The sequence below is a fragment of the Fundulus heteroclitus genome, chromosome 22 (assembly GCF_011125445.2).
Source record: "Fundulus heteroclitus isolate FHET01 chromosome 22, MU-UCD_Fhet_4.1, whole genome shotgun sequence".
NCBI classification, from domain to species: Eukaryota; Metazoa; Chordata; class Actinopteri; order Cyprinodontiformes; family Fundulidae; genus Fundulus; species Fundulus heteroclitus.
In genome coordinates this window covers 37,108,402-37,121,198 of record NC_046382.1, presented here as the reverse complement: position 1 = coordinate 37,121,198, position 12,797 = coordinate 37,108,402, and the positions used below count along the sequence as shown (strand labels likewise).

Here is a 12,797-nt window from a genome sequence, read left to right as displayed (position 1 = left end):
AAAACAAATCTGAACGTGTCATAACCGCTGAGCCATTTAGGGCGCGCTGATTTTTTAATATATTGTTTTTGTTGTTGTTGTTGTTGTTGTTGCTTTTTCAACTTAAAAAAAATATACATTGTCTGCCCCTGCTTTTCCGTGCCGAGTCATGGGAGGGGGGTCTGGCGCCTATCCCCAGGGGCCACGCTCAAAACAGCTCGTTCTCCAGTCTGACTGTGATGAGGCAGCAGCGCCCCGGACTGGTAGCTTTCAGTACTGCAGCCAAGTGAACGTAAAGGAGAAGCAGGGGAAGACGTGCGTTTCAGCCACAGACTGTAATTTGGTGTATCGTGATTTTGCGTCATAGAACAAAACAAAGTGGTGCATGACTGTGAAGTGTATAAAATATATTTTTATTTTTAGTTATCTGAAACGTGCGGCGTGCATTTGAATTCAACTTCCTTTACTCCGCCACCTAAGTAAACACCACTGCACCCAAATGTCAAAACTGGCCTGGTTGGGGTAAAGAGTTCACTTTTTATCCTCAGTAAAAATCCAACTGTCGTGTTTCTGTGAAAGGTTACCTATAATGACACAACATCACACGCTTTGAACATCTCACAGAGCACTGTTCTATCAATCATATCAGGTGGAAAGAGCATGGCACCACTGCAGTTCACTTGGACTGCTGGCAACCTGCTGATAGGGCAACTACAAGTTGTCTGATGGGAGAGTGGCAAGAGAAAAAAAAAACTGTTTAGAGTTTGCGGTTTGTACGGAAAAGCTAACATGCAGAAGAAAGAGCTCTGGTAAAAGGAGCCAAAATGGAACCTTTTTAGCTCACATGCAAAGCAGGATTCGTGGTGGCAGCATCGTGCTGTGAAGATGATTTTCTTCAGCATGTTGATGAGGTGGAATGGCCCAGTCGAAGTTCAAAACCAAATCCCTTTGAGACTTTTAGCAAGACTTGAAAATTGCTGTTCCCGTTTGCATTTGTTTTGTTGAGAGGAATGGGCAAACAAATTAAATTTGTAGACATGCCAAGCAGGTTGAGTTTAGTTTCCCAGGAAATAAAATCTCAAAGGGCTGCACTTAGACAAAGCATCAAACTTAAAAGATCTGATAAAAACATATCAATGAGGAAAAAACTAACTCCAACAAATATATATAGTTAAAAAGAGCTCACAGAAAAAAGGTCTAGGCAGGGATGTCTTCAGCTCCTTTTTAAATAACTGAATGTAAAAACAACAGATGCTGCCTCTAAATGTCCACATATTGTTCTTTCCTCTTGATGCCATCCATTTGTTCCAATTCCACCACATCATGCCACCACTATGTTATAAAGATGGGTGTTCACAGGCTTGAAAGTGTCCCCGTTGTTTCTCCAAATGTAGCAAAGGTCATCACGAGCAAACACTTCAATTTTAGTTTCATCAGGACCACAAGACAGGTCCGCTGCATCCTCAGTCTGAGCAGCGCGACTGCTGGACATCCCCACGCTGTTAATGCTGACGTGTAATTGGTCAAACCAATGGATGTGTCACTTCCCTCTGGAACTTGTAGACTGGGCTGAACCGAACCTTCTAAGGTCCATTCTTCTGATGTCACACAGTGTGTTTGGTGTTGTCTTAAAATACCTCCACTGGTGGGCCTGAAATTACTAATGTTTTGAAGGAATTGGAAGTTTGTGAAGCCACACAATCATCATGTCTTTGTTTCTAATGATTGAAAGGTATCATAACCTTAGTGTATGTGAACATCTGAATTTGAGGAGAGTATGAAAGTATTTTCTTGAAAGTCCTCTGTCATTTTTCTGGTTAATGGGGGAAAAAAAGAACTGATCCGACTGACCTGAAAAAGGAAACGTTTAGCATGATTTAGTAAGAGACAGAGAGCGACAGCGCTGTAGGTCCCTGCCCTTAGTCAATTCAAGTTTAGAAATGTGCAAATCGTCCATATTTACCATAAATTGGCAGCAGCGCTGCCACCTGAGTCTCAAATGGTAATGTAGAAACCTATAAAGGGTTGTGAAAAAGTTTGTCCCTTTACAGATCCTTCTGTTTTTGCTTTTTTTGTCACACTTCATCAAACAATTGTTAACATCAGATACAAATAACCTGAGTAAATACCATACAAAAGCTGTTTTAAAATAAAGATCTCATTCATTAGGGGGAAAAAAGCTATCCAAACCAAGCTGTGGAAAAGCAGTTACTCCCCCTTATTACATCATGAATTAACTGTGTTTAAACTACATTACAAAATAAATACGCTAAGTTCAGTTTCACAAATTTAACCCAGACCTGGTTGTCACCTGATCTGCTCATGGAACATTTAAATCAAATGTAAAGCAACACATTGTCTGAAAAACCCTAATAGCATTTGAAAAATAACGTTTTTGACATGTATCAGTCTGGAAAGGCTTATAAATCCAAAGCTATTTTTCCAACTTTGGGCAAAAACAACAACTGGGAACCACACACCAAAACCACACTACCTTCCTACAGGCTGCTCAACTCCAATTAGTCCCTGAGTCTGCTGATGATTGAGTCAGGAGCTGTCAGGAGCTTTTTCTTGTTCTTCTCACAGCACTCTAGGTGTGCACAGTGTCCCAAAAAAAGATCAACAATCATTCAGTGCATTCATGTTTTATACAGGTTGTAAAAGGTGTAAACGGTAGGGAGTAACCAAGAGACCTGATCTGCGTCATTTTAACTTCATCATGTCCATCCCTTCTGCCGCCATGGGTGTGTGGCGAGCTTTCTAGGGAGTGTTTATGCTACAGTATTACACTCATTCTGCTATTGTGCAAAGGAGATCAAGCCAGTTTCCCTCAGTGTTGATTCATTGCCAGTTAACGGAAACTCCTAACGTTAGCTGCTGCTGCTAAGCTGAGACAACTACTTATTAGATTTAGGGGGCAATTACTTTGTTTTACAAAGAGCCAGGTTGGTTTGAGTAGCCCCCCCACCCCTTAATCAATGAAATCCTCATAAAAAAATAGCTTTTTGCATTTACCCCAATATTAACGTTTATTTCGTGATTTAAATCGTTAAAGTATGACAAATACAGCATGACATCAATTTGGAATGGAATTGCGTTATTTTTGCCTCCGCCTGTTCATTGTGTTGGCTATAATGCCTGTATTATTTATTTGTCATTTATTAAACCTTTATTCATACAGTTAGCCTCATTAAGACAATAATTCCCATTTACAAGAGAGACCTGTTTGCACATATCTAAAAATTAATGCACAACAACAATACAGTGGCAGTGTTTAAATTATGAACTACTTCAAAATGTTATCTGTGAGTTATTATACCAAGATATCTGTAGGAGGACACAAGATTAATAGAGGAACCTTCTGAGGGCTCAGCTGAAGGTAAGACAACAGGCTCCATGCAAAAGCCTTATGTTTTTTTCTGGAAAACATCCCCTGGGTTTTATTTGCTTTCAGTACCAGTCGGAGCTGTTTAAGTTGTCAATGTAATGTACATTTACAGTAACTATTTCTCCTACAATGCCGCAAATTATATGGCTAAAAAAATGAATAAACAAACCCACAAATAAGTAGAAACGCAGTGGGCTGGGGCGAAAGGTGGAACTAAAGATCTGCGTAGCTCTGGTTCTCGGGGACGTTTCTCGTCGGCGGACAGGGTTGCATGACTGCAGAATACTCGTCCTTAGGGTGACATGAAGCAGCTCAGATTGTAATTACGGTCCAACAGGAAGAGTATTACAACATGTCTCTGGCGGCGGAGGCTTTCGTGTCGCAGATGGCGGGTAAGGCGGTCACCCAGCTGCCCCACAACTACCTGTTATTAGGCTAACCTTAGCCAGCTAGCTCCCCTAGGCTAACTCTGGCATTATTCTAGGCTTCTGATTGGTCCCTGACGGTAAACACGGCGACCAATCTAACAGAAACTTTAATAAAACGGTGGGGGAGAAAGGATAACCGCGCTGCTTTAAGATAAACTTGGCCTGAAGAGCTGCAGGATGCTGTCAATCAGCAGCATTTGATCAGCTAAAAACAAGCCAGGGCTAACGCCTTTAAAAAAGCCAGGAATCGGTCTGTTTCAAAGTCTGCGACGTTCAGGTTAAATCAGGTATCAGAGGAGACAAACAGGTCCCCTATTTCTAGCGAGACAGGCTAATCCCAGGTGGAAAACACGCCACGCTGGAGTGGATGTTTGCCAAAGATCACCTTGAGGGGAGCCAGGCTCTGAATGAAACACCAGCAACCCTTAAAGAGACAGGCACACGCTAATCTGTCTGAACATCACTCCATCACCATTCTCTAATCTGTCTTCACCTTTCCAGCTTTGGACCCTCAAATAAATTGATCGTATTCAAGATCATTTTGTACTCTTAGACATGTTGGGATGTAAGAGTTGTTAGTTTGTAACTAATTATGTCATATGCATTGAGTATAAGATAAATCTAATAGACTGAATCAAAGATAATATTGCGTTAAATATTGGTTTATTTTTCTTTTCTTTTTTTTTTCCTTAAAAAAAAAAATACCACTAACTAAAAGGGTTCCTTTTGTCCTCGTGTGAGGGTTGATGATCTGGGCTTGGTCTGTAGCTGCAGAAATAAAACGGACAAATTCCACTTAAAGTTCCCGCGAAGAAGAAAGTCTCATTGTTTACATGTTTACCTTTAGCTGTCCACCTGCTTTCATTCACGTCTGTTGTCGACTCCTAACAGCTGCAGAGCCGTGGCCTGAGAACGCAACCTTGTACCAACCTTTAAAGGGTAAGTCCGTGGATGTGCCCTACGACCTAACCGGTTGCCTACAATGACTCTTGATCTCGATGCTTTTCTCTACAACAGACGATCAGATCCTGCTGTCAGACCACGCCTCGTCTCTTTCCGTCCAGGTAAAGTCGGACCTTCGACATTTTACATCTTCATTCTGTGTGAAACGTTAACGTGTCAGCATGCAGCGTCCCGGCTTTTCCTCCAAGAGCCGGACGCTCTCTGAAGTACAATCCGTCGACATGCTCTGATGTCTCAGGCGGGAAAAAAAAGCTCGCTCTGAGCCGCCAATAACAGCCAACCTGACTTGCGGGTAAACGATGAGTCCAAGATTTGTCACTTTATCTGTAATTAAAACTCCATCCATCTTTGCTAAGTGGCATCCCTCCGCTACGACGCTGTGTCCCGAGCTCAGCTGACAGCGATCCTAAATCCTCTGTGGGGAAAGCTGCAGGAACCCTCCATTAGCTTCAGCATCTGCTAACGAAAAACTCCTGGCCTGGCCATCCAGCTGGTGCACCATGTTCTAGATATGGACCAGTGCCTGAAACCTGACCTGTTATACCTCATCACATATTTCATCCGAGCAGTCTCTCCCAATCACCACATTGCAGAGACTGCCGTGCCCTGCATAGTTGGGCATGCTACGCAGCCCCAGCTTCGCCTTTTCCAAGTCAGGAGGGATCTGGTTCACGGTGGAAGATCACCCGACTGTCCCGACGACACCCTGAGGCGCTTCCAAGCTCCTCTAATGTAGCTTTTTCCCAGTGCATCGGAAAAATAGATGTTGATCTCCAACAGAAATCATTTCCTCAGGAACCGCAACGAAGCAAGGTTGCTTTTATTTTCAAACTGCATTATGCAACACCTTTAACTAGTTTATTCCCAGCCCTGGTCCTGCTTAAAGAGTCCTGGAGCCGAATAGAGGGAGGAAAGTGGAGACACAAAAGCCTCCAGGTGGTTAGGAGTCCAGCACGGTAGAATGAGAAGTTTTTAGACAAGTGGGAGAAACAAGAATTACTTTGAGTTAAATACCAGGGTCTGGGAGAATGCTCAATTCTGATTGGCTGTCTGTTAAAAAGTGTTATAAGACACCTATAAAAAGGTTCTGGTCAAATAGCCTGATTGTTGTCAGCCGCTTCTAGTGAAAAGCACATGATTTTAACAGTGAAAAAAAGACATTTAAGTATTAGTCATTGATTTTATATTTACTTATTTGGCAAGCAACCATGGTATAAGCGGGATGATGCCCTTCGAGGTGTCCGTAACCAGACATTAAAGGACTTTGCGGTTGACGCCTTGCCTCGTAGGTGGCAGCAGGCCGAGGAAGGAACCGGCTGTGGTGGAGCAGCAGAGTAGTGCTGCAGCTCGTCAGGACATCTAGTTCTTATTTTCCCCCGAACCAATCCTGTTCTCCTCCGTTCCTGCAGGCCTACCTCCGGATGTGTGGTCTGCCGGTGCAGGTGGTTTGCAGGGCGAACGCCGAATACATGTCGCCGTCCGGTCAGTACACACGCCGCTGTCGAGGCCAGGGCCTCCCCCACAGCCGCCTGCCCTTCTGACTGTTCTGCTTTTCGCAGGTAAAATCCCCTTCATCCACGTGGGGAACCAGGTGGTGTCGGAACTGGGGCCCATAGTGCAGTTCACCAAAGCGAAGGTGATGAACCGCAGCCCTCGGTTATTTTGCAGTGCTCGGCGCGGTAGTGTGCGCCTCGGATGACGAAAAGTGACGCGTTTGTGGTTTTCAGGGTCACTCTCTGAGCGACGCCTTGGACGATGTCCAGCGAGCCGAGATGAAAGCCTACATGGAGCTGGTGTACAACATGCTGCTTTCTGCTGAGGTACGCACGGTCCAGCACAGTCAGAACCAGCATACCGATACTAACCCAGGCTTCTCACCGAGGTTCTGTCTCTTCCCCGCAGCTGTACCTCCAGTGGTGCGACGATGCCACCGCGGTTGAGGTGCGCATTCTTGTCCTCGGGGACCAAAGCCTGGAACGGGGCTCACTCTAAGGCTACGTTCACACTGCAGCCTGAAGTGACCCAATTCCGATTTTTTTGCCCATATGCGACCTGGATCTGATCTTTTTATGACAGTCTGAACGACACAGATCGGATTTTTCCAAATGCGACCCAGGCCACTTAGATATGTGGTCCTGAATCCGATATGTATCTGATCTTTTCAAATGCGACATGTGTCTGTACGGCCGGGTCGCATTTATCCGAATTGTGCGTCACCATACTCGATTAATGTCACTATTCTGCGTCCTGCTATGCAGAAGCGGGAAGAAAGACGACACCCATGGCGGACAACAATGAGGAAAGCAGTCAATGAAGGGAAAGCTCCAGTTAGAAAATAAATTAATGACCGCAAAATGCCCGCCAGCATTATAATCCATGTTTACTTCCGCAAACACTGAGGACGCTTGCTACGTGTGACGTCATCGCGTCCTTGAGTGCGCATGCAGGACACTTAGGTTGAACGCATTCAGTTCACACAGGAGATCACATACAAGTCGCATATATTTGGAAATGTGAACGGACACGCAAAAAAATCCGATTTCACAAAAAAATCGGAATTGAGCATTAAGACCTGCAGTGTGAACGTAGCCTAAGACGCTCTTTCTTCTCTTTGTGTAGATTTCTCGGCCCAGATACAGCAGCCCGTACTCGTGGCCTCTGGGTAAAATCCTGGCCTATCAGAAGCAGTGGGAGGTGCGCAGGAAGATGAACGCCATCGGCTGGGGAGGCAAAACGCTCGAGCAGGTTAGCAGGAGCCCACAGACGAGGCTTGGATGTCCACATCTCTGGCTGCCAGGCTGTTTTATGAAATTTTTATTCAGGTCCGGAAGGTATCGGGAAGACACAAATAAGAACACAAACACTGTTTCTATTAGGAAAATAGCGCCCATATTTATTATTCCCCACAGAATACAGCAACACAAACAGCAAGCTCTTCACACACGCAAAGTAGCAAGCATCAAAGCTGACAAGCTTTCAAACAGGCGTGATGGTCCATCTCTTACCATGGTATAGGACTGGGAAGTCGGTCAGTCCGGTTAGAGCACAATCCACGCGGCCGGGCGTCCACACAACCCATGGCAGACTTCAACAACTGAGGGCAGTCCCCTCCTTTTTATACTAGTAAACAAAGTATCAGATGGGAGCAAGAGTGGCCAGCTCTCTCTCTCAGCTGATCTGTTCGTCCCGTTTCCAAAACATGTTTCCAAAACAAAAACCGTTTCCAGAATCTCAGCAGTGTCTGAAGCAAAATAACATTGCAAACTCAGAATACAGCAAATATAAGCAAAATAAGGAATACAGAATCAGTCTTTCCCACAACACATTGTCATAGGTTCCCACCACAAGTTAAAACAAGTTATAACACACGTTGTTCTCAGTTTTATATGAGAAACTTAATAACAGAGCACGAGCATATATGTTGCTCTTAGTTTATAACTAACCAGTTTTTCCCAAAATACATTGTCAAAGAACAAAAATAATTCTTTAATATATCACCGGCGCCTCTAATTCTCATCCCCAAAAGCTTTATGCAACCACAAGGTTCAGTGTAGCTTATAGCGAGGTTACGCTAATGCCAAACACAAAAGTACAGCACAACTGTCCAGTGGAAGAAAGATTATATAGGGTTGTGAAATCTTTCTGCAAGCAAAAAAGTGAAAACAGTATTCTGTGATACCACCTTGTGCTGCAAGTCCTTTGTAATATGAGCCAAACCGTGTCCAGAGACGGACGTCTCATCCCATCCTTAGCTCACGCTCAGTCAGGTCAGATGGTTGAGCCTCTGTGAGCAGCAGTGTTAAAGTCCAGTGACGGATTCGCTGTGGAATTTAGATCCAGACTTTGACTAGGCCGTTCTAACACCTGAAGAGGCTTTTCACGGTAGCCCTGGCTTAGTGTTTTTTTACGCGCGCTGTTCTGCCCCGGTCTGAAGTCTTTAACAGCCTCTAACTGCCTCTCTTTTCAGTACTGACCCGTGTTTAGCTCTATATGTGGCCAGAGAGGATCTTAGACAGTAATTGTCCTACTTCTTAAAGTGTCGCAAACCTACCAGGATGTGGCCATCCACCATAACTGTTCGGCCTAGCAAAGAGAGAATTAGCCAGGAGGTTCGTTCTTACTCTGGAGGACCAGCAGGGATTCACAGCTTAGGTGGGAGAACCTGTCGACAGCACAGCTGTTACTGGGGCACTCCAAGAACGTCTGCTTTTATTGAGGAGTGGTGAGAAGAAAGCCGCTGTTAGAGTAAAGCCCTAAGTTCCATTTGCAGTCTGCCACATGTTATGTAGGGGGCCCAGCAAATATGTGAAAAAAGCTGCTCTAGTCAGATGGACAACGCTTTGTGTCCAGGAAAACTAGCACTGCACATGACCCTGAACACACCAGGCTGTGCGTCAGGCTGTGGGGAGAGGGAAGCTGATGGGAAGGAGGATGGAGTTAAATGTAGAGCAGTGGAGGGTGGAAAGCTGCCAGAGGGCGGAAAAGACTTGTTCAGGTTCACCTTCCAGCAGAACAGCAACCCTAAACCTACACAGAGCTATGGGAATGTCGCAGTCCAGAGCTGAAACAGGCTGCAAATCAGTGGGAAGACTGATCAGCTGCTGTTCACAGCAGCCCCCCACCTAGTCTGCCTGAGCCGGAGCTAGTTTGCACAGAAGAACATTTCAGGCTTTAGGCGTGCAGAGTCTCTACCACGGCACAGACATAACCCTAAAACCCCACAGAATCGACCGCAACACTTTTCAGATGTCGCTTTATAAAAGATATTCACAGCCATATATCGTCTTCCTCCAAGCACTGCTTTGGGTCGGCCTATCAGACACAATCTGAACAAAATCCACTGAGCATGGCTGCAATGTTGACAAAGTGTGGAAAAGTTCCAGAGGCACAATTTTTTTTATTTTATTTCAAAAAGAGTCTTCCTGCTTCAAAGTTGAACTGCCTTTTTTGTTTGGTGTGTTTCAGGTCTATGAAGATGTGAGCCAGTGCTGCCAGGCTCTGTCTCAGAGGCTGGGGACTCAGCCGTACTTCTTCAACAAACAGTACGTATTCTGCCTGCCGTCATGTCCCTGCTGCCTGCATGGCCATGTGGCAGCCATGGCAGACCGGCTGCTGAAAAGTAACCTGACTGCTTGCAGGTTGGGATTTGACCTCCATTAAAACAGCATTAACGGGTTTGAGCACCACCTGGTGGATAAATTCTAGCATTACATCTTAGCAGAGCAGAAAATTAAAATCTAAAGCTTTTAAAATCTACATTTCTGCTGCTTATTCTGTCTTTGCTTAAATGTACATGCAGTTAATTACATGTAAGGTTTCCTGACAAGGAGTTTAAGCAGTTGATTATTTCTTAATCAACAACGGAATTATCTGGCGTGCCTCAAATTGATACACCAACAAAAAGCAGGACATTGCTGCGGAGTGCGTAAGACATGATGGATAGGTTGTTATGCATTTTTAGTTGCCTGTGCATATTCTCAGTTATCCGGGTCATCGCATTAGCAACAGGATTAAATTGGCGGCATTTGGTAATATCTGGCCAGGCTTCCTGTCCGTAGGACAAGACGAGAAGCATGACGCTGCCTCCACCATGTTTCATTCTGGGGACAGCTCCCTCAGGGCGATTTGCAGTGCTGCTTATGCATCAGGTTAGAAGTAGGCCAAACCTGATTGCTGGGTCCCCTCCATGGCTTGTGGCAAACCTCCGACTGGACCTCTTGGGGATTTTGTGTCAGCGTTTTTTCTTCTTTACACTCTGAAGTGGTCAGATCTAAGCGTGAACCACTAACAGTTTTCCTGTCAGCTGATTCTCCTTCCTGAGCAGCAGATCTGTGCAGCTCCTCCAGAGGGCCTCATGGCTTCTTCTCTGAATAACTGTCAATATCAGTTTAGGGGGACGGCCATGTCTCAGCAGTAAGGAGCTGGTTGCACCCAGCTTGAAGATAAATAATCCTTCCCATTCTAAAGTTTTATATGTAAAAAAAAAAAAAAAAAAAATTCTAATTATTAGCTGCTCAGTGTTGGTCTGTCAGATAAAATCCTAATAATATTAAAATGTGAAGGCTCCAGGGATATGAAAGCTTCCTCGGGGGCCCTGTAACCGTCCGGTTCTAGCAGAAGCCATGTCTGTGTGTCTGCAGGGCCACGGAGCTGGACGCGCTGGTGTTCGGTCACCTCTTCACCATCCTCACCACCAGGCTGACCAGCACCGAGCTGGCAGAGAGGGTCAAGAGCTACGGCAACCTGGTGTCCTTCTGCAAGCGCATCGATCAGACCTACTTTAACGACAAAGGCTCGTAAAGGACCGGGGAACGCTGCTCTCTCTGCTCCCCCGTCATGTACATTCTGCGTTTCCTTCCGTCATTCCCCACGCGGCGGCGCTGACGAGGCATAAACTGTTACGCCCACACGTCTGCGCTCTACGCTCCTCCTCCTTTTAGCTCCCTGCTTGTACATTTTTGCATTTTTTTTTTCACTCACCCACACACTCTGAACAGGGGGGTAGGTTTTCCAGCTGTGCAACATGACCGAGTTTCAGAGGGAAGAACTCCACTTGACCCCAGCTCCAGAGGTCAGGTGGTAGGAGTTTGTTTTGCGATCGGGGAGTTAGAGCAAGTCAGTCAAAGGTAGAGCTGCTGTTGTACAAAACCACAGGAACATATTGATGAAGGAGATCTACACTGTTGAGGTTGTTTTTCCCACATTGTTTTGCTCGTGTTGATGTGAAGTGCCTACATAAGACGTTCGGCTCAATAGTTTTATTTTCCCCAATAAAAAGCGTTGTCTGAACCATGAAGCTCTTTGTTTGCTCTTATTTCATGAACGTACGCTGGTGGAAAAAACCTACAGGCTCCTCAGAAGCCTTAGATACACTTGAATGTGCCCCCCCCCCGCCTCCGGGTGCCGTGCAAGCTCATTGGTAAGGTCCCGTCACCTCTGCCTGCCCCGCGGTTGACCAGGTTCAGAGTCTGGCCGCCGCAGACGGAGGGAGCGGCTGTCTTGCAGGTTTCCTGTGAGGTCGCCGTTTGACCCGCGGGCTTCCAGGAGCCTTGACACCATGACTGATGGCCAGACGCTGCACAAGAGGAGGTCAGCAGACTGGGAAAGGGAGCGGCACATCTTCACTGAGGAGGAGTCACAAGCCTTGGTTTTTATTCCAGTGACAGACTACATGGTTGGAATAATAGCCACAAAATCCAGTTATTAAAATGCAGAGGTTTCTACTGCTGGTCTTTGAGAACTAGTACGCCTGATTCTAACTGTGGAGGTTCACGTATCGGTACAAACTCAAGTGATCTGGTCCTTGTCAGGTTTGAAAGCCAGTTGAATCAGACCCAAAGTTTCCAGAAGCACAAAGCAGGTTCCACACATTCCCTGTTTAATGATGCTCTTGCTGCGTTATAGTCCCATCCTCTGGGATTCAGTCCTGCATGACCTTGGATCAGTTTCTACAGAAAGAAAACACAAAACTTCTGTTCTAAAGCATCTAGTATGGCTCATTTATTTTGGTTTGGAAAGTTTTACGCGCTTTACGATCCTTGTTATTTACTTATTTATCGTTCTTTGATTTTCCCACATGACCTTATTCTTGTGTGGGGTTTTAAACTTCTATAAACTTTCATTTGCTGGATTTCTTTTTTCTTTTTTAGTAACTTTCACTAGTTGTTTTTATTTCTGTGTTTGCATTTCCTCCTTAGCACAGTTAGTTTACGGTTGTCATTTGAAATATGCTCTATAAATAAAATTGACTCTTCTGGTTATGTTAAAGTCAAAATGGCAAAGCTACGTGTAAAAATGAAGCACACCCCATGAATTAGCCCAACCTGAAATAGCGCTGAGTTGTTTTCTGTCCAGAGACTGATAAAGCTGACTGATAAAGGAATGTTTGCCCACTTTTCTTTTCAACATTATAAGATAAGAAATTCCTTTATTGTCCCACAAAAGGGAAATTTGGTTTTCAGCTTATTTAGGTTTTCACTCACCACTTTAAAGCTCCAGCCCAGGTGCATGAATGCTTTTAAAGTATATTCAGGAAGACG

The 12,797-nt window shown here is 45.0% G+C and overlaps 1 protein-coding gene across 1 annotated transcript; it reads left to right on the top strand.

Annotated features, from left to right (window-relative positions):
* Nucleotides 1–3,594: 3,594 nt before the first annotated feature.
* mtx2 (metaxin 2) lies at nucleotides 3,595–11,554 on the top strand. The gene is made up of 10 exons (XM_036126549.1): nucleotides 3,595–3,759; nucleotides 4,687–4,734; nucleotides 4,813–4,859; nucleotides 6,168–6,240; nucleotides 6,318–6,394; nucleotides 6,486–6,578; nucleotides 6,661–6,699; nucleotides 7,378–7,503; nucleotides 9,724–9,800; nucleotides 10,899–11,554. The coding sequence occupies exons 1-10, from the start codon at nucleotides 3,720–3,722 to the stop codon at nucleotides 11,056–11,058; spliced, it is 780 nt and encodes a 259-aa protein (XP_035982442.1). The 5' UTR covers nucleotides 3,595–3,719; the 3' UTR covers nucleotides 11,059–11,554.
* The last annotated feature ends 1,243 nt before the right edge of the window (nucleotides 11,555–12,797 follow it).

What these genes read in the sequence shown, in the direction of transcription:
- mtx2 (XM_036126549.1), top strand. Translation starts at nt 3,720, where the DNA reads ATGTCTCTGGCGGCGGAGGCTTTCGTGTCGCAGATGGCGG. An exon ending in CTTGTACCAACCTTTAAAGG is followed by an intron (nt 4,735 to 4,812) that starts GTAAGTCCGTGG and finishes TCTCTACAACAG; the next exon opens with ACGATCAGATCCTGCTGTCA. An exon ending in ACATGCTGCTTTCTGCTGAG is followed by an intron (nt 6,579 to 6,660) that starts GTACGCACGGTC and finishes TCTTCCCCGCAG; the next exon opens with CTGTACCTCCAGTGGTGCGA.